The sequence below is a fragment of the Neomonachus schauinslandi genome, chromosome 8 (genome assembly GCF_002201575.2).
Source record: "Neomonachus schauinslandi chromosome 8, ASM220157v2, whole genome shotgun sequence".
In the NCBI taxonomy this organism is placed as follows: Eukaryota; Metazoa; Chordata; class Mammalia; order Carnivora; family Phocidae; genus Neomonachus; species Neomonachus schauinslandi.
In genome coordinates this window covers 116,257,439-116,283,631 of record NC_058410.1, presented here as the reverse complement: position 1 = coordinate 116,283,631, position 26,193 = coordinate 116,257,439, and the positions used below count along the sequence as shown (strand labels likewise).

Here is a 26,193-nt window from a genome sequence, read left to right as displayed (position 1 = left end):
TGAGCAGGGAACCTGACTTGGGCTCGATCTCGCAACCCTGAGATCACAACCTGAGCCAAAACCAAGGGACACTTCTGACTGAGCTACCCAGGCACTCCTGCTCTGGTTTAAATAGAGAAAAAGTTAAACCCTCTGGCTCATTGATACCTTAATTAAGCTTAGGACTCAAGGCTTAAGATAGGTTTTGAGATTTTTCCTGTGTGGATTGTCTTCTGAAAATGCTTAAACCAGATGTGAAAAGGATGGAAGGCGGACAACAGGTATATTTTGTGTTCTGAATCTGACCTGAGAAGGCAGTTGTGCTTCCTTTTGTAAGCTTTGGCCTCAAAGTCCAGATTTACAGAGCCCTGCACGGTTTATTGACAACATAATCCAATTTTTGCCAAATTTTAGATCACAAAAACTAACCTCCATAAATTTGACCCCTTGTCTTGCTGAGAGAGGGGCTGTATAGTTCAGGGAACTGGGACATGTGGGTTCTGGAATTGGGGACCAGCCAGAAAAATAAGACATTTTAGCTTAGTGTATCAGACCATTGTAGAAAACGACCTTTGAAATAAGGGCTGGGAATTGTTAACAGAGGAAATGCTCTATTCTGCCCTAAATAATGTTGCCAGAAACAGGAAGGTACAGGGTGGAATTGGGTTTGCAGATGGAAGATTTTGGAAGCAAGAATTTGGACTAGCAGGGCTTTTCAACCCTTAGCACCTATTAGGGCTCCAGTAAAACTCGTAAAAAAACACTAATTTCAGGATTCTGTCTTTATGAATTCTCATTAAATTGGGGCCTGGGCAGTCTTGGTCAAAAGTTCAGGAGATAACGGTAATTACAACCAGGCTGAAAACTACTTGGTAGGGTTTTTGGAAAGCCCTTAGCTTGAAAAGGGAGGAGAGACCTGATGGGGCTTTTGGCCCAACTTAATTGTAGAGCTCAGGGAGTGAATCATGAACTTCGAGCTCTGATTTTCTTGAGAAGGATGATAGAAAAGATCTGGAGGGACCTGGGTGGCTTAGTTAAGCATCTGCCTTCAGCTCAGGTCATAATCCTGGGGTCCTGGGCACAAGCCCTTCATCAGGCTCCTTGCTCAGTGGGGAGTTTGCTTCTGCCTCTGCCACTCCTACTTGTTCTCTCTCACTCTCAAAATCTTTTTTAAAAGAATTGGAAAACTTGGACATACTATAGACTTTGTTGTGGGGGTGGAACAAAAATCTGAAAAGGAATAATGTTATAATTTCAGTCAGATGCATGTCTATGTCCTGGATTAAATCTCATTTCAAAAAATAAGTTTGAGTTGGATTAGTTTGGGAAGGGGTTAGTTACAGAATCTAGTATAACTATAATAAACTGAGGACAAATGCTGTAAGAAAAGGCAGAGTAGCTCATCCCCTTGACTGCAGAACAGCATGAAATGGAAAGAGTGGCTCCGGACCTGCATTACACCTCCCACTCTGCCACGTCAGGCCATTTTCAAGTGTACGTGGATTTCCTGAGACTCAATTTTTTGGCAGAGTCCTTGCTGTCGTCCCTGACCTTTGCTTTAGTTTGGGCCAGTCTGTCTTTTGATCTAACTTTTCCGCTTAGTTGAATTTACTGGTCCAAGCCCCGGCTTTACTCCATCCCATACCCTTTAGACATGGTAATAGAGGAGTCAGAGTGCTACAGCTACCTTGGTTGAAATTACTGTCTTCCAGAGTAAGCAGCCTGTAGCCTGACTAGCAGGGCACAAATGAGGAGTCCGGTGGGTATCCCTCCCGAGCTCTTCCCAGCTCTTGAAACCATGGGTTCCACGGCCTCTTCCTCGTGCCATATATGCTCCTCGATTGTCTCCTGTGGGAGCTTTTTTATTCAGTCACATTTTACGGAGTTCCCTTTGGTTGTCTTTTAGTTTTTAACAAATTAGGTTAATAGACCTAGACACTGCTAAGCTCTGTTAAGTTGGGGGTGTGGGGGTGAAGTTAGAGAACAAGCCCTGCCCTCATGAAGCCTGCTCCCGAATTCTTAATTCTTGTGGTACACCATGCCGATGGTCTCCAAGATAAAGGCATGACTTGGTCTTCCCCGACACTTAATCCTTACTGTATGCCAATGTGTGGATCCCAGTCCCAGCCCCTGCCAACCTTGCTCTTGGATTCCCTCAGGACTATTTTGATTGGAGTTATTTGGATCTTGCCCAAAGTAACCTTGAGAGAGGTCTTCCTGAGCAGTGAGAGGGACTGTGGTAGAGCTGGGAAGGGGATGTGGGAATGGTGATAGGGAACTGATGTGATGTCACATCTTTGCTGCTTTCCCCTTTCCTGGATCATAAGTAGTTTGAGCTCTGCAAAATCTCACTAGCTGATCTCCAGCACTGAGATAGCTTGCTGCCCCCATAGTTTATGTGGGGGGGCGGGGGGGGCTGGTGGGGGGGGACATTAGGTAATCACAGTTTTTAATAAAAATTGTATTTCTAGCCCCACAACAGGCAAAGATTTTATGAGGGTTCTTATCTGAGAGATCTCAGATCTCTTTTGACAGATCTCAGAAGGACAAGTAAGTATGTTGGGCTGTAACCAGGCGGGAGGGGTGTGAACATTGCCCGCAGAAAAAAAAATAGTGGAGGTAAGCGGCCAGAATGTAGTGGTGCTGAAGCAGCAAGAATGAAAGGGTGAGTGCTTCCAGGTAAGGCCAGAAAGGCAGAGCCAGACCAGGGAGAGCATTTAGCTGCAATAAGGATTTGAATTTTTATCCTAAAGACTAATTATAGCTCACATTTATTGAGCACTTACTATGCCAAGCAGTATACTGAGAACAACTCATTTTGTCTTCGTTATAGTCCCATGAAGTAGGTCTAATCTCCATTTAACAGATGAAGAAATGAGGCGCAGACAGGTTAAGGAACTTGCCCTGAATTGCGGCACAGCTAGTGAGTGGGTGGGATTCGAAGCCAGCAATCTGGCTCCAGGAACTATGACCCCAGAATTCCAATACTGTGGGCTGGTGGGATGCTAGGAGACCCATCTTTTGAAAAAATTGCAGTGGGAAGGATCATGTTGGGTTGGTGGAGCATGGAGAAGGGATGAAGAGTGATCATTTAGAAAGCAGTTTCTAGGGGCGCCTGGGTGGCTCAGTCGTTAAGCGTCTGCCTTCAGCTCAGGTTATGACCCCAGGGTCCTGGGATCGAGCCCCACCTCGGGCTCCCTGCTCCGCGGGAAGCCTGCTTCTCCCTCTCCCACTCCCCCTGCTTGTGCTCACTCTCTTGCTGTCTCTCTCTCTGTCAAATAAATGAATAAAATCTTTAAAAAAAAATAAAAGCTCCATGATTAAAAAAAAAAAAAAAAGCAGTTTCTACAAGTGAGGAGAGTGGTTTGGAATGGAGAGGCAGCGATGTAGGTGAAGAGTAGATACATTCTACCAAGGATGAGCAGAATTGTAAATATCTCTGGATCCTTTGGAGTCCCAGAGGTTTCCAGTAGTGGAAGATTTGTAGTTTGTTGACTAAAGGAATGCCACCTGTCTGATGGAGAGAAGGGCTCCTCCCCTGCCCCGCTGGGAGTTGAGGCACTTGTTGAGTCTCAGAGGGTCTTTGGCGCCACCTGGTGAGCATGTTACTCATGACTTCCTCCTGTATATTTCAGGTAGTTGTGTGTGTACCCTCCCATTTTTTGGTTCTTCTTTCCTTCTTACTTCCCTATACTTCAACTCTTGAAACATGAGCTTAATTCTTACGACATAGAGGTCCTTATCTCCCTTGACCTCTGAAGCGTTGCCTTCTCTTACTTTTCAGACAGCCCCTCTCTACTTCAGCCTTCCATGAAATGTTGTCTCCCATGTTACCTTCCTTTGCACCCTTCTCCTTCTTTGCACAACATTACCCATTCTTCTGGAGGCAATTCCCACCCATAAAATCTGTCCCTGTCCAGACCTTGCTCCAAAGTTCCAAGACTCTTTTCAACTGCCAATGGCAATGTCCCGGGAGCTCCTAGCACTCAGCACCTGTCCAAAAATGATCCCATCTTTTCCCACACATGTGCCTCTGTGAGTTATCTATTCATGCAACAAGCACTCATACAGAACTCACTACTGTCCCAGACACAAGTGGACACAAGTGCCTTTGCAGGCAAGTCCTCCCAAGAATGCCAGGAGTTAGGCACCGAGCATACTTTATAGACGAGGAAACTAACAGCTACCCGGGAACAGTTCTACAATAAATAAGTAGCACGGCCAGGATTAGTAACATACTGTCATTCCGCCAGTCATTGGAGCCAGAGCCTGGTGATCTGCCTAGATTCCGCCCCCTCACTCTCCCCTTTGTTCACCTGGCAAGGCCTGTTGCGCCTTCCTCCATCACTTCTCTCCCCTCAGTGTCCCTGTCAGGCTGGACTGCAACAACTCTCCGCTCACCAGCCTTCTGTCCACAAGCTCATTTCCATCATATCCATCCCCCAGACCATAGCTGCAAGAGGGATCCTTCAGGAAAGAAATCTGATCATGTTGCTTTTATTACCCTTCAGGTTAAATTCCTTTGCAGGGCCTCTATCTCACCCTTGTTACCTCTACAAGGTTATATTTCTCATTTGCCCTTCCTTGAACTCTGTTCTCAACTCAGAGCAAAAGATAGGTCTTCCCAGATTTTCCCATGCTGGTTAGCACCATTGGGCCTTGGCACATGCTGTCCTCTCCACCTGGAATATCCCCTTTCCGCCATCAGCAAATCCTACATAATCTCAAAGAACAATTGGTTACCTCCACTATAAAGACCTTTCTGACTCTCCTTCCATTCCCTGTGACACATACACACACTTTCCAAAGGACCTCACTGAGCTTCTAACTATGCACTAGGCCCTCCCCATCTAACCATTCCCCTGTCTCCAGACTCCAGCGGGAGTGTCTAGAATTGAGGGTTGGTTTTTTTTTAAGATTTTATTTATTTATTTATTTGACAGAGAGAGAGACAGCTAGAGAGGGAACACGAGCAGGGGGAGTGGGCGAGGGAGAAGCAGGCTCCCGGCCGAGCAGGGAGCCCGATGCGGGGCTCGATCCCAGAACCCTGATCACATAAAAACTGGTTGTCTTAACGACTGAGCCACACAGGCGCCCCTCTAGCATTGAGTTAAAGTGACCTCTCTGTTGTGGCTGTTCTGTTCATCAGCCTTGGAGGACTCTCCCTATGAACAATTAGACAACTTCAATTTTTCAGTTCACACTTAAGCACTTCCTCCTCAATTTTGCCCCCTTGTACTTTTATGTCTCTTATAGCTCCTTTGTGTGGTAGAAACTGCGTCTTGTTCTTTATAACTTTAATCTGCCCAGTGCCTGGGGAAACAAGCATAAATAATGGCTAAACTACCTCTGGCCTTTGCATCCATCCCAGGTACCTCAGCACAGAGCCGACCAGAAGACTCATCAGCTCTGCTGTGGGGCCAGTGGGCCAGGCACTGAGGTATGGATGGGTGTAGCATCAAGGCGTAGTAAAGGTAGGGTAACCACCCACCCCTGGCTTGTCTGGGGCTGACAAGTTTTAGCTATAAATATGGGAAAATCTCAGGCAAATTGGGACAAGTGAAGGGGAGACATCATCACTGTGGCCATGCCGGGAGATAGTAAGAGCTAACATACTCCAGGCATTTTTTATTTTCCAGGCCCTATGCTTACTACGCTTTATACATCATCTCCTGATTCTCACAACATTAATTCTTTATCATTAGATTCTATTATGCCTACTTAATAGAAGAGAAAGAGGCTCACAGAGCTATATTGACTGGGCCTGAATCACTGGTTCCAAAGTCCATGTCTTTCTGCTATACTATGTTGTCTCGGGGCTCCATCAACCACCTTCTCCCCTCGTGCCCTGCCCTACCCCCTCTGTGCCAGGAGCCCTCCCTCCCTATCACTTGCAGTAAGGCCTCACATTAACCTAAGGTGGCCAAGATAAGAGTAGCAAATTGTGCAGGTAAGAGGAACTAGCAAACCTTTATACATAATATTCCTCATGTGTGTTTACCAAACAAGGACATTGCTATTCTCGTCAGGTAAGCTGATGTTTGATTTGAGGTTGGAGTAGAAAAGGAAGCTATTCTGCAGGGATGAGAATTTTTGCCAGGTGTGGTTTGAAAGAAGAGTGTTACTAAAGTACTCTTCCATCAGTTCAACTGTCAGACCTCAGAGCTGCTGCTATGATTTCTGAGACCATGAGAATGTAATAGGGCTCAGTCAGGGAACACTTTTTCCTCTTCTGTAGTGTGTATGTTGGAACTGGCTTCCCCACTGAGGCAGGTGGTAGAGACACCAAGAGTTCCTCCACAAATGGTTATGACCTATCCTCCTGCCTAGTCTCTGTTTCTCACCCAGAGTTGCTACAAAAAGGAGACAGTTTCGCCCATCCCTTTCCCTCTTTCTTTCAAAAAAATGATAACAAAAACAAAACAAATTTTTAAGGTTTTCTAAGTTTGCATGTATGCTTTTAACTCTAACTCCAGAGAAACGAAAGCTGAAAAGTTACTAAGAGGGGGCCAAGAAGGCCTCCATCCCTATCAGAGGGAAATTCATGCTCTTTAATGAGACATAGAATGATGGTTGTTCTCCCAGATCCATGGTTACCACATTTTGTTCTATTTTCTTGTTTTGAGAAAGAACAAGCGCTACTCAATCCTTCTATGCCCTTTGGTTTCTGTATCGGGTTTCTGGTTTACCTGCTGCCTGCCATAAAGAGTTCTCCTTACTTGGCCCCCAGTTCCTTGGGGTCTAGTCAGAGACCTTGTGCTGCGACTGGCCACGAACCTCTGCTTAGACTTCCTCCTTAAAATTCTGCATCCTTTTCTGGACCTCATTCTAACCACAGTGACCGAACCCACTGATTTGCTGTTCTTGAATCCATCTCCCGCCCCTCAGTCTGATTCCCCAGTATTCTCCTGTTTTTCCATCACTGCCTTTGGTCTTGCAAATAGACCCCGCAGAGCCCCACAGTGATTTCACCATGATCTGGCCAGAAGAAAACATTGAGTGCAGAGAGAACACTGAGCGAGCAAGTGAGGGAGCAGCTTGGCGGTGAAAGGCTGGTTCAGAGAGCAGTTCCATGGGTGGGGAGGCCTACTTCCAAATAAGGGAGAAAATAAAACAGAAAAGAAGTTGCTTCTGCAGCGTCTGAGAGAAAGCCAGGGAAGGGCAATTGACACTTGCTGAGCTCTTGCTAACTGCTGGGTATTGACGGGCACTTCTCATAGTGATCTCTTTCAGTCCACACAACATCTCTATCACACGTACATTATTGTTCTTATTTTGAGATGGGGAAACTCTAACTTAATGGGCATAAGACCACATCAGCTAATGAGACAGGATAAGGCTGATTTCAAAGTTTATATTCTTTCTTCCATATCGAAAGTTTTGGGTTATATTCTAGATATAAGCAAGAAAAGAATTCACAAGTGAAACTTTAAAAACACCCAGAAAAAAACATTCAGATATTAACTCCACCAACCTAAACTAAAGAATAAGGCTGGGGATAAACACACACACATACACACATGCGTGCACGCACACACACACATACTTCTATCATCTGTCATACCTATAGCTTCTGCCCAAGTTTCCTCCATGCTGTAGAAAATTAATTTTTTCACCAAGCCCAAGTAATTGAGTGTTAACTAAAGAACTACTAGGAAGTGTGAAGGCACTTAGACAAAACGAAACTACCTCGCTCCACAAGTATAGATGAGAGAATTCCCAGTGATAACTTTTGCTATGGGAAGAGCATCCAGGCTGAGTAGAAATTATTCTCTTTGGACTGAGTAATATCTGAATGATGACTCTTTATACCTGCCGTCCTTCCTAACCATGCCTTCAGCCCTGGCTTACAGACTGGAACCTTACTGAAGGATGAGGCCTATGGGAACCAGGAGGTGGCTGGTGAAGGACATGAGTGTGGGGACAAGGTGGACAGGTCCACGAAAGGGAAGTGTGGGGTGGGAAATATCTGGGCTTGTACTGACCAGGTAAGAAGGACAGAAAAAGGATGACAAAAATTATAGACTGGGAATAAAAATTACAAGAACTTTGTAGGATTTTGGAAACTTTGTGCCCTCTTCATTTTTACTATTTTTTAAATTAATCTTGTCTGTTTTCTGATTGGCATTGACAATAATACCTCAAACATGGAGAAAAGTACAAAATTATAAACCATTCTAATATTTTTACAGTTCAATTAATCTTGGTGTTCCTGACATGACTATAGATAACGTTTAGTAACTTCTGACCACAGAACATGTTTTTTTAAAGGACAAAATGTTGATGAAGCAATTATAGTACTCCGAGATAAAATGAGACTGTGCTTTGAACCCACAAATGAAAAAGTTGCTAGAAGAAATGATCAATTTTATGTGCAAATTTAATAACCATGTAATGGAACAGAAAATTAAAGGCATTACACTGTGCTTATTTCATTTTAGTTAAATCCAAAGATCAACATATTAAAATTATTTAAATTTATAAAATACCTATTCCAGAGGAGTAGTTATTCAATAGGTGACATACATTAACTCATGGGTTCAGGAATCCAGTTACCTCTCATTTAATTTTCTATTTTCAAATATGGCATAGGATTACAAACACACACACATATACTTTTTATTATGAAAATTCTAAACATACAGAAAAGCTGGGAAAGTTACAAAGAATACTTGAGCAACCTAGATTCAACGTCTGTCAAGATTTTGTCATATTTGTTTCAATTATGTATGTTTGTATGGGTATCTGAATCCATTTCAAAATAAATTCCTCATGGCATTTCATCTCTAAATGCTTTAGCATAAAGATGTCTTGCTACATAATCACAGTACCATAATCATACTCAACAAAACTGAAAATAATTTTCTAATATCGTTGATTACCCAGTCCATATTCAAATTTGCCTATTTCCCTCCAAAATGTATTTATATTAGTTTTTCCCTAAATATGTGGCCAAGAATCACCCACTAAATCTGACCATAGTGTCTCTTAGGTCCCTTCAAATACCCCTCTACCCCCCATCCTTTTTTACATTGTCTTTTTAAAGAGACCAGGACAGTTGTCTTGTAGAATATTTCACATTCCGAATGTGTATGATCCTTTCCTCATGGTTTTCATTTGACTTATTCCTCTATCCAATATATTTTCTGTAGACTAGAACTTTGGCCTAAGACTCGATTATATTCAGTTGAAAGATTTTTGGCAATAGTTCTTCATAGGTGATGCCGTGTACCTTACTTTTCATCACCTCAGGAGGCATATGTGATTACTGTCTTGTTATCCCATTATTGATGAGGCCACGTTTGATTACTGAATTGAAATGGTGACAGCCAGGTCTCTCTCTTCTGTGGAGTTATTTTCTCCCTTTTGTCAACAGCAAAGAACCTGTGGGCATGATACTTGGCCGGGATGTGACTCATTGTTTCCCCCTCAACTGTTCTCCTAATGCTTTGTTGTTGTTGTTGTTGTTGTTTTAGATAGAGAGAGCACAAACAGAGTCGTGAGGGGCAGAAGGAGAGGGAGAGAGAGCATCTTAAGCAGTCTCCACACTCAGTGTAAGCCTGACACACAGGACTTGATCTCTCTACCCTGAGATCATGACCTGAGCTGAAACCAAGAGTCAGATGCTTAACCGACTGGATCATCCAGGCGCCCCTCTCCTAATGGTTTTAACATCAGTGACGTCTCCCCTGAACCAATGATCATATTAGAGTCGCAAAACACTGATTTTCTAATTCTATTATTTCTTCTACATTTATTGGCTGGCAGTCATGTAAAAGGGAGAAATTTTCTCATCAATGGAACCATAGTTCCTTCTGAAAAGTCACGATATATTCTTGTTTTCTTTAAGTACCAATTTTCCATGTCAGGAATTAGAATATCACATCCAGTGATGGCAGAAAAGTTTTGTTGTTGTTGCTGCTTGTTTGTTTTATCTCTATCTGGTTATTTTTAGGGACTCATGGGTTTTTATACACTCGACGTGTTTAAATTGATTATAGTCATTTTTTAATGCTCAAATTGCCCAATTTGGCCAATGGGAGCCCCCTTCAAGCTGGCTGCCCCTTTCTTTTGACATGCCCCTATTAGCCTTAGAACACTTCCTTGTTTGCTGAAACAAGTTTGCTCTGTATTTTCCCTAACCCAGACCTGAAATCAGTCACTTCTCTAAAAAGCTCCATTTCCTTTTATTGGGCATTTAGAAACCACAATCTGTGCACTTGGGATGTTCCTTGCTACTGAGGTACCGTTGCTTTCAGTTTCTTTCAGCCACTGGAACTAGGAGATATATATACTTATAAATCATTAATTAAAATTGACATTTTTTCTAATTTGACAGAGAAAGCACATGAGCCGGGGGAGGGGCAGAGAGAGAGAAAGAAGCAGACTCCCCACTGAGCAGGGAGCCCAACTCGGGGCTCCTTCCCAAGATCCTGGAATCATGACTTGAGCCGAAGGCAGACACCCAACCGACTGAGCCACCCAGGTGCCCCTAAAATTCATTTCTAATTCAAATTTAATTTTAGTGGTTTTTTTTTTTAACTTTTTAAAAAGATTTTATTTATTTGAGAGAGAGAGCACAGAGGGAGAGGGAGAAGCAGACTTCCTGCTGAACAGAGAGCCCGACGTAGGGCTTGATCCCAGGACTCTGAGATCATGACCTGAGCCAAAGGCAGACGCTTAACCAACGGAGCCACCCAGGCGCCCTAATATTAGTGTTTTAATTCAGCCACTTTTTTATTTCTTTTTGTACATTGTACATTTTGTACATTCAAAGCTTATATAGGCTTTTCCTCATTTAAAAATTAATATTCAAAAAATTAAAAGCTAGTAAAGCCAAGGGTGGGGGGCGGAGAGGAACACAATCACGCAAAATTCAACTGCCTAAACCCCTCTCTGGAACTGCAGAATCATAGACCTCTAGACGTCAGCTGGGCCCAGAAACTGAAGATCAGGGAGGGTGCCCGGAGATCAGTCTTTTGAAATCCCTCATTCTAGAGATGAGATTCAACAGAAGCAGGATGAGGAAAGCTCATTGAGGGTGGCTAGATGTTCCGAAGTCTGTGAGGATGTGCACTTTTGGGACATGGCCACCATGTTGTGAGGAAGCCCAAGCCGCCTGTGGAGGGGAACGAAGTTCTTCAGCCCATAGCTTGGGCTGAACCAACATATTGGTTCCTAAAAAAAAATACAGAAAACAAAACTTGGTTCCTAATTACATCAATAATTACTGATTTGTTTTATCCTATAATATACATAACATAGTTTCAAAGTAATAATACAATATTACTATTAACAATGAAACTACTGAATGACATTTAAGGTTTTTGGTAGTTCCTTTTGTCTTTAGAATATATTCCACTAAGAACATATAGTACTGTCTTCTAATACTAGTTAAATTCTCTTCTCTGTGTAGTTTAGTTGTTTCTGCTTGTTTTAAATTTTAGGGGTTTTTTTGTTTAATTTTTATAAAAATTGGAGAACATTTATATGTTTCTAAAGTCGATATTCATTTTTATCCCTGTGTTCTCAAACCCATTCCTTCAATTCTATTCTCCACCCCGACCCCATTTTTATCAATTTCTGGTTTATCCTTCCAGTATGGCTTTTTGCAAATATATATCTCCCCTCTTTCTTACCTCAAAGGTAGTACATACTATACATTATTCCTTTGTATCTTGCATTCTCCGTGACTTCCTAGAGATCCCTCCACACCAGCAAAGAGATCTTCCTCATTCTGCCAATAGCTTCAGAGTAATTGTGTGGAAGTGCCATAGCTTTTTCAACTATTCCACTCTTACTAGATACGTTACCAATCTTTCTTTATGACAAAAAATGACATATCAGTCTTAAAAGGCTGATGACTATATCATAAAGACTACATGTTTGACATTTCCTTATACATATTAAAGTATATTTTATTTTTACTTTTTTTTAAGATTTATTTATTTATTTTAGAGAGAGAGAGTGCACACATGAGCGGGGTGAGGGGCAGAAGGAGAGGGAGAGAGAGAGAATCCTCAGACTGACTTGGGGCCCGATCCCAGGACCCTGCGATCATGACCTGAGCCAAAACCAAGAGTCAGCCGCCTAAACACTGAGACACCCAGGCCCTCCTAAAGTGTATTTTAGAAGAAAAATATTACTTGTATTTATTTATTTTTTTATTCAGGTATTTCATTTTATTTTTATTTTATTATGTTATTTAATTCCGTTATTAGCATTCTTTGGAATACTTGAGTTTCATGGAATAGTTTAAGAAACACCAGGTGGACTTCATGCTGAGTGTGCAGACTAATGGATCTGACAAACGTAAGGTGTTCAGACTAGTGCTTGGCACATTGGCAGTGCCCAATAAATGAAAGATAATAATCATAATAAAAGCAATAGTGTTAATAACAGCAGAAAAATTTTAATTACAGGCTAGCTTCCATTTAGCTCCTGAGTAGTGATGGTGCAGTAGAAGGAATTCGGGCTCCAGCGTCACACAGACCTTCCCAGCCACCTTCTAGATGTCTGACCTTGGGGTAAGTTGTATAATTTCAACCCCAGTTTCCTCCTCTGTAAAATGGGTATAATAACTCTAACCTTGCAAGTTGATTATGAGAAAGAAATAATACATGGTGGCAGAACACTGCTTTTCTTTTCTTTTTTTTTTTTTTTCTCTGTACTTAGGTTTGTGACATAAGGCAAATGGCAGGTGTCACCTCCAAGACCTTCCCTCTTCCAGCTTTGAATTTCCCAAAGCCTGAAGCACACTTGACATTATGCCAGCTGTCCTAGACATTATACTAGGGAGAGAGAGAGAGGAATGCCTTTGAGAGACAGTAAAGCAAGGCAGAGAGGAGATTCTCCCAAACTGTGGAAGGCACAATGGTCGGTGGGTCCCTAAGAGAGCACTGTTCCCTTGCAGCACCCAAAGCAGGTAGGAAGGCCTCTGGGGAAAAGGAAGGGTGTCCATGTAATGCATTTGTGCAGTCCCACTCCCAAGCACTGGGACTCACTCCTCACCCAAAATTCCCCTGCCCCCTGCCTGATGCAGAACAGCCAAGCTTCCACTCTGAAAGGACTATCCATGCAGGCTAAGACCAGGTGTCCTAGAGGTAGCCAGTCTGGACAGATGCAGGAAGACAGAGGGGCTTGTCTAATGCCCCTGTGCTGTGTCAGTGCCTTTGAAAAACCATGAACGAGGGAAACCCCGGTCGTGACTGAGGTTGAATTTACCGCCAGTTTCATGGAGGAGACGTTTGGTTTTGAGTCCAATTTAAGACTATTTTTTTAAAATGTACTACTTCTTGCATTTTCTGCACTATTTTCTAGATTTTGTGGACCAAGATTCAAACCCAGTATATATGAAAAGCATTTACCACAAGACCTGGCACATTACATTCAGTAAATGGTAGCCACTGTTATTAAAACCAGCTGCAGAACAGTGGGAACAGGTTGAATCTGCAGTAAATAAAATGGAATTCAGTAGAATTCTACAGATGTTTTAATGCCAATATGTTCCAGATAATAGGACAGGTATTGGAAAGATGAGACAAAGCCTTGCCTTGTGGTAGAGGAGCAGCAAAGGAAGACACACACACACACACACACACACACAGAGCTAACTCTGACACATTGCAGAATGTTGTAGGTCCTAGTGAGAGAATGGGCAAAATATTGTGGCCTGGGATTAGGAAGGCTTCTCAGAGGTGGCATTTAATTTGGACTCAGGGGAGGACAGGTAAAATGTTGATTGGTTGTCAGACAGAGAGGTGTAAACATACCTTGAGAGTTTTGTGTCACTTAGCATTGACTGTTTTTAGGGGAGCTACTAGGAATAAGGTTAAAAATGTAGATCAGGGAAAATTTGAGAAGGATCTTCTTCACCCTGCAGGTAATAGAGGACCCATAAGAATTTAAAGCTGGAGGAAGAGAAAAAGAAAATATTCTAAAAGCTTCAGGAGAAAAAAAACAACAGATCACACGCAAGTTTCAGGACTCTGAATATCTTTTGGCTTCTCAATAATAACACCAGAAGCTAACAGACTATGGGGAAATGACCTCAAAATTCTGATAGAAATGATTTTGAATCTTGAATTGTATTCCCAACTGCTCTCATTCAAGTGTAAGAGTAGAAAAAAATACATTTTCTGACACGAAAAGCATAAAAATTTTGCCTCGCATGCACTCTTTCTCAGGAAGCTAAAAGAGGATGTACCTGTCTAAAATAAGGCATTAGACCACAAAAGGGTAATTACTGGATTTAAGAAACAGAAGTGGCCACACAGAGGACAGGTAAATCCTGACAAGGTCAGTGAGGGGTGATCCCGGATGACAGCTGTGTCACCGAGGGCAGCTAGTGAAGAACATAGCAGACAGAAGGTGCTGGGAGAATTTGATCTGACAATAAAATGGGCTAATTGTATTGTAAGGAAATTTGTGATTCATTAATAATAAGCACAAACAAAGCCAAGCAACGAGAAACAGGACAATTATTCACTCCAGGGAAAACAAAAGTTGTCTAGGGAAGGAAGAGTGTGGCTTACTCTATGGTTTGTCTATTAATGTCTTTCACGTGGTCACAAGAATATAAACACAGAACACGGACCTAGCCAGAGCGACAATATAACTGTACCAAAGGATGAGGCCCTGGGAAGAGGGCACGCGTGTAGTATGAGGATGAAAATCCTCGTCTTCCACAGTGGGAGGTAAAGAGAGAAAGCCTAAGGCTGAAAAATCAAGATGTAGCAACACAGGGGCGCCTGGGTGGCTCAGTCATTAAGCGTCTGCCTTCGGCTCAGGTCATGATCCCAGGGTCCTGGGATCGAGCCCCTCATGGTGCTCCCTGCTCCGCGGGAAGCCTGCTTCTCCCTCTCCCACTCCCCCTGCTTGTGTTCCCTCTCTCGCTGTGTCTCTCTCTGCCAAATAAATAAATAAAATCTTTACAAAAAAAAAAAAAGATGTAGCAACACAAACATGTTATATAGAGACAGGAGGTAATACCAACAAAATTGGTTCAAAACAGCTGAAAGTTATCACCTCTTGGGGGGGGCATAGTTGGAGAGAGGGCTGGAGACTGGACGTTTTTGGGAAACCTCGTAGAACTATTTGACTGTTTAAAGTATGTGTATGATTTATGGCCCAGGCGCCTCCGCGCAGTTGGCCAACGGCCTCTGAGAGCGCCCACCCATACTCCCGGGGAGCAGGTAGGCAGCGGCCTCGCCAGGGACCCTCCAGCGGACCCCAGGGGACAAGATCCAGCACAGGCACACTGAGGCAAGCTAAAGGATTGGATATGAAGCACAGAAGCAGAGAGCAGAGAGAGCCGGAGCGGGACCCGCCTAGGGAGTTGGGGCAGCATTTCCTTCTCCCTCTGCGGCTGACACTGCAGAAATCGGTCGAATTCAGTATAAAATGGAATACAGCGAACGTATTGGTCAGCAAACAAGGGTTCCCAAAAAATTAAAGGTAGCATCACCAAATGCTGACCTAGAACAAGGATTCCAAGGAGTCCCAAACGCTAGTGTCATTATGCGGCTTCCAGAGAGGACTGTTGTAGCAGGAAATAATGAAGACACTTCACTTTCAAGACCAGCACATCTTGACCTTAGTCCGTCAACTCCCTTTAAACCTCTGGCACCGGGGCGCCTGGGTGGCTCAGTCGGTTAGTTGCTGCCTTCAGCTCAGGTCATGATCCCGGGGTCCTAGAATCGAGTCCCACATCGGGCTCCCTGCTCAGCAGGGAGCCTGCTTCTCTCTCCCGCTCCCTCTGTTCTTTCTCTCTCTCTCTCTCAAATAAATAAATAAATAAAATCTTAAAAAAAAAAACAACCCTCTGGCACCAAAAACGCCACCTCATGTACTGACACTAAGTGAAAGACCACTAGATTTTTGGGATTTAGAAAGACCTCCCCCAACCCATTTAAAATGAAGAAATCTGTGCAGTTGGTGGCCTAAAAAGAGAGCGCTCTGTGATTGAGAAAACACGGTTCTCCAAAACGGGCAGCTGGTCGGGGCTGACTCCTAGCATGGCCTGTCCCGGAGAGATACAGCCATTGTAGGAACTGCAGACAGCATGGTGGTTGTAGATGCAGCTTGGGGAAGGCGACGGATAAGCAAACTAACTAGACGTCTACAACTTCCACATGAGGACAACAAAGAACGTGCTTAAAAGAGAGCCGGTCCGGTGTTCAATGACTGTAGGGGTTTGGCTGCTTAATTGCTGGCTCTGGTTTCACCACTAGAGGTAACCAAGGCTCTCAGAAATATTGTCTCAACAGCTGGAGATAGGAAGAACTTGCAAAATAAATAAATAAATCAACAAACTATGTGTATGGCATAACTTTGTTAAAAATTAAAATTATTCCGTACCATCTGAGGAAAATGAAAACACTCATTCAAAAAGATATGTGCACCCCCATGTTCATTGAGCACTGTTGATAATAGCAAAGCAATGGAAAATACCTGCGTGTCCATTGATGGGTGAATGGAACAATAAATTGTGGTACATATACAATGGAAAATTACTTAGCTGTAAAAAAAGATTGAAATCTTGCCATTTGCGACAATGTGGACGGATCTCTGGGGTATTATGTGAAGTGAAATAAGTCAGAGAAAGACAAATACCATATGATTTCATTTATATATGGAATCTAAAAAAAACCCCACAAATTCATAAATACAGGGAACAGATTGGTGGTTGTGGGGGGGGGGGGGGGGGGGGAGAAATGAGTGAAGGGGCTCAAAAGGTAAAAATTAAAAAAAACAGGTGAATAATGCATTTAGTTATAAAGAACAAAACTGCAGCCATGTGAAAGAGAAGAAACAAAGCTCTGGCTATAGTAACATTACTAAACTCTCCTCCTGTGAGCTCAGGAGTTTGTTCTGCCCTTAGGACCATCGTGCTTCTTTCTTACTGAATCACTCATTCCTCAGATCTCTGCCTGTGGGTCTTCATAAATAACATCTCGGTTTCCCTGTCACCTCCTAAATTAGGACTCCAGCCCTCTCCTACAGGCACTCTTTATCAGATCCTTCATTCTGTTTACTTTTCTTCATAGAACTCATCACAATGTGCAGGCCTCATATTTCTCATTAAACATCCTTTTTGCTGGTGGTCTATATGTTTCCTTCACTAAGGATAAGCTTTTGGAGATAGAGGCTATGTCTGGCTTTTTCACTCCTGCCCCCAATCCCCTGCCTAAAGCAACAAGAGGGGCTCATTCATATCTGATTGGATGGATTGATGCATAAATGAATCAAAGGAACAGCAATTCACTTGACCACAATGGGCCTGTTTCATTAAACATAAATTAGAGCTATGAGTATTTTCTCAAGCTTCCCTTGGAACACTACATAGACATTCTTAATATTAGGAAGTCAAAATGAATAATTGCATTCAGCTCTTCGTTTTCTGAAAATTCTGAGGATGTCCATGTCTGTTCTGCTTCCTCCTGGTCCATGCAGTGGGTCATTGATCTGCATTAAACCTGTTAAAACACAAAGGGCATGGGCTTTGGAGTCAGACCTGAATTCTATTCCCTACTTTGACACTTACAGTTGTGCTGCCTTGAACAAGTTACTGAATTTGTTCAAGCCTCAGTTTCCTCTTATTTAAAAATGGAATGATATTAGTATCTACCAAATGGGATTTGGGTTAGAAGATACAATGTATGTGTACTCTATGACACACAGCATGAACAGGGTGTTGTGGGGGGGAAAAAGAAAGAGAGAGAGAGAGGATCAGCAAAAGGGATCTGGAGACAGCCCATGCAGAATACACTTTCAGAGACAGTGACTGGAGGAACTTGCAGGAGTGGGGAGGCTGGGTTATAGGACAAAGAGGAAATTTGATGTTCTTGATATATGAGAGATATGATATGCTCATCATCTGTAGACAGAACCCTGCAAAGAGGGAGCATTTGAAAATACAGAAAATACCTATTGAATGTCTATTCTAAACGACACAGAAAGGGATCAGATCCAGGATATAGGAGGATCACCAGCATTCTTCACAGAGCTGGAACAAACAATCCTAAAATTTGTATGGAACCACAAAAGACCCCTAATAGCCAAAGCAATTCTTCTTTTTTTTTTTAAAAGATTTTATTTATTTATTTGAGAGAGAGAATGAAAGAGAGAGAGCACAAGAGTGGGGAGGGTCAGAGGGAGAAGCAGACTCCCTGCTGAGCAGGGAGCCCGATGCGGGACTCGATCCTGGGACTCCGGGATCATGACCTGAGCCAAAGGCAGTCGCTTAACCAACTGAGCCACCCAGGCGCCCCTAGCCAAAGCAATTCTGAAAAAGAAAAACAAAACTGGAGGCATCATGAATCCGGATTTCAAGCTCTATTACAAAGCTGTAATCATCAAGACAGTATGGTACTGGCACAAAAACAGACACATAGATCAATGGAACAGAATAAAGAACCCAGAAATGGACCCTCAACTATATGGTCAACTAATCTTCGACAAAGAAGGAAAGAAAATCCAATGGAAAAAAACACAGTCTCTTCAACAAACAGTGTTGGGAAAAGTGGACAGCAACATGTGGAAGAATGAAACTGAACCACTTTCTTACACTATACACAAAAGTAGACTCAAAGTGGATGAAAGACCTAAATGTGAGACAGGAAAACATCAAAATCCTAGAAGAGAACACAGGCAGCAACAACCTCTTCAACCAACCTCGGCCATAGCAACTTATTAGACAAGTCACTGGAAGCAAGGGAAACAAAAGCAAAAATGAACTAATGGGACTTCATCAAGATAAAAAGCTTCTGCACAGCAAAGGAAACAATCAACAAAACTAAAAGGCAGCCTGCAAAATGGGAGAAGATATTTGCGAACAACGTATCTGATAAAGGGTTAGTATCCAAAATCTATAAAGAATTTACCAAACTCAACACCCAAAAAATAAAGAACCCAGTTAAGAAATGGGCAGAAGACATGAATAGACACTTTTCCAAAGAAGACACCCAAATGACTAATAGATACATGAAAAGATACTCAACATCACTCATCATCAGGGGAATACAAATCAAAACCATGATGAGATACCACCTCACACCTGTCAGAATGGCTAAAATTAACAACACAAGGCAGACGCTTAACCAACTGAGCCACCCAGGTGCCCGCATAAGTGACTCTTAATGATAGAAAACAAACTGAGGGTTGATGGAGGGAGGTGCGTGGGGGATGGACTAGATGGGTGATGAGTATTAAGGAGGGAATTTGTGATGAGCACGGGGTGTTGTATGTAAGTGATGAATCACTGAATTCTATTCCAGAAACCAATATTGCATTGTATGTTAACTAAAAATTTAAATAAACTTAAAAAAAAAAAGAATATAGGAGGACAATTTTTTTAAATGGGAGACTGCTTACTTGAAACTAGAAGAAAAATGTGATTTTGAAGGTAGATACATAAATCTAAAAGATTTTGAATTGTTCCTAGAAGTTCCAGTGACTTCTGTGTAATATATGCATAGTGGAAAAAACACACTTCTGGTCAAAAGAAAACATTTTTAATGACCTTATTAAACATTGGGACAGAGATCAGAGAAGGATCTTTTCCAAGGATGATCAAGTTAACTTTTAAGCAAAAGATCAGCAGAGATCAGGGCATACTGGGGACAAACATAACTTCAGGTGTCTTCTGAGAACCAACCCATTCTTCTTTCTCTGAGAATGATCCAACCCCTCTCCTCAGAGGGGTTTGTACTGTGGATCTTGTGCCTCTGGTCACAGTACATCAGACTGGGATGGACACCTGCCCCAAGTTTGGGCATTCATTTGTTTTTCCAAGAATTTAAAATTGTGATTGGGAAATAGTGTTGGTGGGTAGGTAGAGCTGAGGTGATGCACAAAATCAGGAGCTGCAGGTGGACGTGTTAGCTGAAAAGGATAGTCCTCAGAGGCAGAATAATATGGTTAATGTGGCTAACATGCAAAGGGACAACACAGGCCATATGGCCCAGAGAGAGAGCAAGAAAGCTGCTCTGGATTCTACTGGCTTTTCAGTTCTGAATTCTGTTCCCTGTAAGGCTTGGCTAAAACCCACCCTTGGGTTCAGGGCACCACTCCTATGTCTTTATTGTAAATATCCTCTCCTTATATCTGTGATCATCTTTTTTTTTTTAATTTTTATTCTTATGTTAATCCCCATACATTACATCATTAGTTTTAGATGAAGTGTTCCATGATTCATTGTTTGTGCATAACACCCAGTGCTCCATGCAGAATGTGCCCTCCTCAATACCCACCACCAGGCTAACCCATCCTCCCACCCCCCTCCCCTCTAGAACCCTGTTTGTTTTTCAGAGTCCATCGTCTCTCATGGTTCGTCTATGCCTCCGATTTCCCCCACTTCATTCTTCCCCTCCCGCTACCTTCTTCTTCTTCTTTTTTTTTTTCTTAACATATATTGCATTATTTGTTTCAGAGGTACAGATCTGAGATTCAACAGTCTTGCACAATTCACAGCACTTACCAGAGCACATACCCTCCCCAGTGTCTATCACCCAGTCACCCCATCCTTCCCACCCCACCCCCCACTCCAGCAACCCTCAGTTTGTTTCCTGAGATTAAGAATTCCTCATATCAGTGAGATCATATGATACATGTCTTTCTCTGTTTGACTTATTTCACTCAACATAATACCCTCCAGTTCCATCCACGTCGTTGCAAATGGCAAGATCTCATTATCTGTGATCATCTTAAGAGGGTTTCTGTTACTGGCAAACAAAAGCCTTGACTAGGACAATCCTCCCCCACTTCCAACAGGGTCCTCTGGCCATTCTTTCAACTTATTCTCCCTTGGGAAATCCACAGTGTCTTATGATCTCTTGGTTTCTTTCTTCTCTAGGACCAAATTCTCACAGTGCCAAATCCCATTTTGCCCCTACTTACTTGTATCTTCCTCAGCTTTTATGCCTAAAAGACCCAGGTTCTCCAGAAACCCTTCCTGGACCACTTCCAACCTCAGGGATCCCCCTCCTTCCAATAGCATCAGGCTCTGTCAGTGCGTCCCAGTTATCAGACCACAGTCTAAGTCCAGGATGGCTGCATCAGCATCATCTGGAGCTTGTTAAAAATTGCAGACTGCTACCACTCTCCCCACCCCCCAAGGTTCTAATTCAGTAGATCTGGGTGAAGCCTGTACTTTTTTAAAGGCTCCCAAGTGATTCTCATGTACATTTCAGTTTGAAAACCACTAAGAGATACCCACCTGAACTCTCTCTAAAACTGTGACCAGGTCTTCTACTGATATGATTTTTTTTTTTTTAAAGATTTACTTATTTATTTGAGAGAGCGAGAATGAGACAGAGTACATGAGAGGGGGGAGGGTCAGAGGGAGAAGCCGACTCCCTGCCGAGCAGGGAGCCCGATGCGGGACTCGATCCCGGGACTCCAGGATCATGACCTGAGCCGAAGGCAGTTGCTTAACCAACTGAGCCACCCAGGCGCCCTCTACTGATATGACTGACCCCAGGTTAAGGAAGTAATCCTCTTTTTTTTTTTAAGAGATTTTTTTTTTTTTAATTTTATTTGTCAGAGAGAGAGAGAATGCACAAGCAGGGGGAGAGGCAGGTAGAGGGAGAAGCAGGCTCCCCGTGAAGCAAGGAGCCCGATACGGGACTCGATCCCAGGACCCCGGGATCATGACCCGAGCCAAAGGCAGATGCTCGACCTACTGAGCCACCCAGGTGTCTCAGGAAGTAACCCTCTTATCCAAGCCTTGGACCTCTCTTTGTCATGCCTGGGACTCTAGGGGATGTAGAAAAAGGAGATGACATTGTAAATCATGGCTGGATACATATGGCTTCTTCATTACAAAGTAAACCTGGACAAGAGCAGAATTCCCATGAACGTTTCCTCTCTTGAAAACTCCTTTGGGGGCAAATCTGAATTCAGTAAGTAAATTTCATGAAGTCCTTGTGAAATGGCCCATTCACAACTAACACACAATGGATAGCTCAAATGGAACAAGACATAGCTGAATTGGCCTGAGGATGGCTGCCAGTCCCCAGTATGAAATGGTCCTGCTCAATGGCCATCACCTGGAATCCCCTCTTCTAGGTTCCTAGCATCCCTCACACCCTGGGAGAATTGGCCAGGACCTGTTAGGAAGGATACAGTACAAACACCATTTACTGCTGCTAGCCAGAGCTTTGGTTAGAGCAAGAAAGGGGTGTGTGTGTGTGTTGGGGGTGAGAAGGGGAGCTAGTTGCTGCCCCACAAGTCCTGCGATGAGTACCAGGTCTAAGAGAGGAGACCTATAGCACAGGGTTTGATCCCATCCAAAGTCCCCGCAGTAGGGATATACTTAGTAGACTGAGGCACTGAGTATGCAAGGGCTGTCAGAGACTTGCAATGAATCCATAGAGCGTCTCCCACAATCTTTCTTTCTTAGAAGGTTCATTACCTAAAGTGGTAAAAAGCATATGAACAAGGTTGTTCAAGCTCACATTGCTAGGATCCTATCTTTGATCGCCCACCTTCCCAAAACCTCACCCCCTCATCACCTCTGCTCTTCTATTCTCTGCCTGCTACTTGTCTATGTCACCCTTCCCTGACCCCAGTGCTCCCCAAAGAATGATCCTCCACCCCATCCTCTTCAGAGCCACCCACTCTTCTGCCCTCAGACACCTGGGGCCTCTGTACCTGCGGGCTCTGGACAAGCATGTGCCTCTGATGATGAGGATGGTGCCCACAAGGAAGCCCACCAGGCCGAGAGCCAGGCCAAGGGCACAGATCAGAGTCTCGGTGGTGTCTGGCACTGGGATAGGCACCTGGGGCTCTTGGGGGAGAGAAGAAGGGTCAGGGGGGTCCAATGAAAGGAAACATGGGTCTGTGGAGAGTGAGCTGGGGAGGGGCTCCTACCCCAGTGCCTGAGGAGCGGCTCATCCAGGCCCCAGTGCTCCACCTTGCAGTCATACATGTCGTCTGCAGAGGGCACGAAGGTCAGGTAGCAGAACTTGCGGAACAGATGGTCAGGCTGGGAATAGAAGCTGGTCTGGGCCACCCCCTCGCTGATTATTTGACCGTTGCGCAGCCAGGTGATATTGATCACAGGAGGGAAGATGTTGTCCACAATGCAGATGAGAATGTTGGGCTGGCCCAGCTCCACTCGAAACTTGGGGAGTACAGTCACCCTCGGAGGCACTAGGAAGAATGAGGCCCTGAAGCCCAAAGGCTCATCCCTGCCGTTGGGCCTGATTAGGACTGGGATTGTGGGACGTTTCCTTCTATTTAGCCATTTGCAGGCAGGGGATGCTCTGGGACCTAACAGGTGGAGGGGGGCAGAGGGGGGCAGAGGGAGAAGAGGCTGAGAGGGGGAGTGGGGGCACCAGGGGCTCCTGTATCTGACAGGTCTGTGACGGGGCATCCAAGTAGAAGGGCCAGTCCTCAAGAGGGAAGAGGAGGAAGAGGGTGCTGAAGGGGTCTGGGAAGATCTAGAGCCTCCTGGAAAAGAAAGGGGCTGAATACAATCGTCACAGGGGCTGAGAGAAAGGTGTGCCAGAGTAGATGGAGGCCTGTGAGGTGGGAAGAAGCTTCTCTGGGTCCCTCCTGCCTAACGCAGGGTAGGGGAGGGAGCAAGGAGAGGAGGGTACCGTTGGTGGCTCTGGTGCGGTTGGAGCGTTCCACCAAGACATCTAGATGGGCTTTGATCACCGCGATGCTGGCCAGCCCATTCTGTGGGTCAAAGTGGGCGAAGTTGCCAAACTCAGGCAAACGCCACACGGCCTCCCTCTTCTTCAGTTCCACGGAGAACAGCTGTTCCCCATCAAATTCATGGGCAAACTGACCCGAGGCACCGTAGGTTTGGTAGAAGGCTGGTCCATAGGAGCCCATGTGATCAGCTGTATTGGGTGAGTTCAGGGTCAGGGACAGAAAAGAAAATGTATCAATCTCATCGAAAGCATGTGATATATTGAATCTCTGAGCCTATGCCCCATCCTGGGTTCTCCGTGGGGATGGAGTTGACTTGTTGAGCTGGTCCTTGGACAGTGGAAGGGTTGCTGGGGGGTAGAAGGGAGAGGACAGAGGGAAACAGGCACAGGCCCAACACACTGGCAGGAACAGAGACACGAGTGCAGTCTGGTATACCAGGTCGGGAAGAAGAGAGGCTTCCTAAAATCATGCTTGGGATCCCCAAAATTAAGTGGTAGCCATGATCAGCAGCTCTAGCTGTGCTATGAGGTCCTGTGTGTGAGAGGAGTGGTATGAGGGGCTGGGATGAGGGAAGATGATTAAGGATGGGAGCATAAGTAGAGCCTGGGGCACAGAGACGCAGTGTAGGTGGGCGTGAGGGGAGGATAGGTGACGGCTGACAGAAGTAAGCATTAAGATCTGTGACAAAGACCAAGCAGATAGGAAAGGCAGCCTGGGGTATGGCAGAGAGCACTGGAAAAGGAGCCCGAAGTTCAAGTCAAGTTTATGCTGCAACTCTTTCACCTCAGATTATGATCAAACTTGGCTCTTTTCATAACTGAGGCTCATTTTTTTGGAAATTTGGGTTAGACTTCAACTGGTAAGTGATCTTTAGAATTCTATGAAATTATATGTTCAACAGCCGTTAAGGGACTACTATATGCCCAGCATGACGCCAGGCCCCAGGGAAATACAGATGAACCAGCTATAGATCCCTCACACAAGAAGCTCATGTCTAGAGCAGGCTAAAGACAGATAAACAGTTAACTATCCACATGGTGGTAAATACTGCAACAAAACTGGACTTGAATGGGCACACTCCAAGCCAGGAAGTGGCAGAGAAATCACTGTGCTGGGCAGCAGCAGGATGGAGGTTTGGGTCTCAGAAAGAAGGAAGGAATTGAGGAGGCACCTGAACCTAAAAGAGTTTGAACCTGTAGCCGGCATGGCTGGCCTGGGCTGCACCTGTATATTTTAGGTCCGCAATGGACGTGATAGACGTGAGAGAGATTGGGGCTCTCTTGGTAAAGGAAGTTGCCCATTAACCAAAGAAGGAGAACAATCTATGTTCTATACTGTCTCTCGTGTAACACTAAATCTCCTCTCCTCACCCGATCCCCCTCCGCACTCACCCTTGATGGCCCCAGTTTCGTGGGGGCTCAGGAGGCTCATCAAGGTGTGGAGTCCCAGGACTAGCCCCCCACTGAGGACCATTGCCCTGGTGCTTTAACCAAGTAATTCTGGGTGTGGGGCCGCCCGCCGTAGGAGATAAAGGAAAGAGGAAGGACTCTAGGGATGGGGAAGACCCCAGCTGTATTCAGCCAATCAGAGACATCCTCTGAGTTTACGTAGCTGTTGCTGGGTAAAGTAGTAAGGAGCCTAGGTGGAAGGTGGAAGAATGCACTGGGCCTTCATTGCACCAGGGAGGCCTGGTCCACAGGAGAGTCAAAAGGAGGTTTCTGTGTGGGAGGTGTCAGGGGCTTAAATCAACCATTACTACAAACTCCAAGAAGAGATCCCCTGAAGGGAGAGAAAAGGCCATCAGAGAACCAAAATAGAGAAGCCTCTATTTTGATCTGTGGTGTAGAGAATCCCAGTCTCCCTGTAAGTTTCTACAGACAAATTTGGAGCCAAAGAATAATATAAACTGTACTGAGAAACTTTAAAAAGGAGATCGTGGATACACAGTAGAATTAAAATCCTTTAAATCTTTAAATCGCTTTGGAAAATATTACTTTATTTCATTGTGTGAGAAAAAATGTGTGATTGTCAGAGATGTTTAGAGTAAGGAAGAACTGTAAGGAGCCTTAGCGGACTGTTCTAAGGAGCACAGAGGGTGCTGGATAATATCCATTTGCCCCTCCAGGCCCCCTGGGCACCCTTCTCCATGCTGCTTGCAGGCTAACCCATGTGGACTGCATCTCCCTTCCCTCTGGCTTCTGGTTGGGCTCAGCCAATGGGAGCCATGGGCAGAATTTAGTCCAATATGAAAAACATATATAAAGCTAACCATCTCTCCAGATAAGGAAAAGTCTAACCAAATATCTGAAAGCAACTTCTGAAAGATCATGAAATAAATGATTTTCAGCTTGGAAGGGAACTAGGACATCATCTGAATCGATGGTTTTAAACCTGGCTACACAGAAGAATCACCTGGGGAGTTTGTTAAAAATACAGATTCCTGGGGCACCTGGGTGGCTCAGTCGGTTAAGCATCTGACTTGATTTTGGCTCCGGTCATGATCTCAGGGTCACGAGATCAAGCCTTGAGTCATGCTGAGTGCAGAGCCTG

General features: G+C 44.2%; 1 protein-coding gene and 1 pseudogene across 1 annotated transcript; one reads left to right on the top strand and one right to left on the bottom strand.

The window, feature by feature from the left end:
• The first annotated feature begins 7,278 nt into the window (after positions 1 to 7,278).
• Positions 7,279 to 16,211, top strand: LOC110575633 (annotated as a pseudogene).
• A 1,107-nt stretch (positions 16,212 to 17,318) lies between these two features.
• LOC110575634 (HLA class II histocompatibility antigen, DO alpha chain) lies at positions 17,319 to 25,116 on the bottom strand. The gene is made up of 5 exons (XM_021684628.1): positions 25,035 to 25,116; positions 23,583 to 23,831; positions 22,852 to 23,133; positions 22,633 to 22,768; positions 17,319 to 17,445 (listed from the first exon to the last, which is right to left on the bottom strand). Exons 1-5 carry the CDS (start codon positions 25,114 to 25,116, stop codon positions 17,319 to 17,321), a joined length of 876 nt encoding a protein of 291 aa, XP_021540303.1.
• Positions 25,117 to 26,193: the final 1,077 nt, after the last annotated feature.

What these genes read in the sequence shown, in the direction of transcription:
- LOC110575634 (XM_021684628.1), bottom strand. Translation starts at nt 25,116, where the DNA reads ATGGTCCTCAGTGGGGGGCTAGTCCTGGGACTCCACACCTTGATGAGC. An exon ending in GCCGCTCCTCAGGCACTGGG is followed by an intron (nt 22,769 to 22,851) that starts GTAGGAGCCCCT and finishes CTCTCCCCCAAG; the next exon opens with AGCCCCAGGTGCCTATCCCA. An exon ending in TGCTTGTCCAGAGCCCGCAG is followed by an intron (nt 17,446 to 22,632) that starts GTACAGAGGCCC and finishes GGTTTAATGCAG; the next exon opens with ATCAATGACCCACTGCATGG.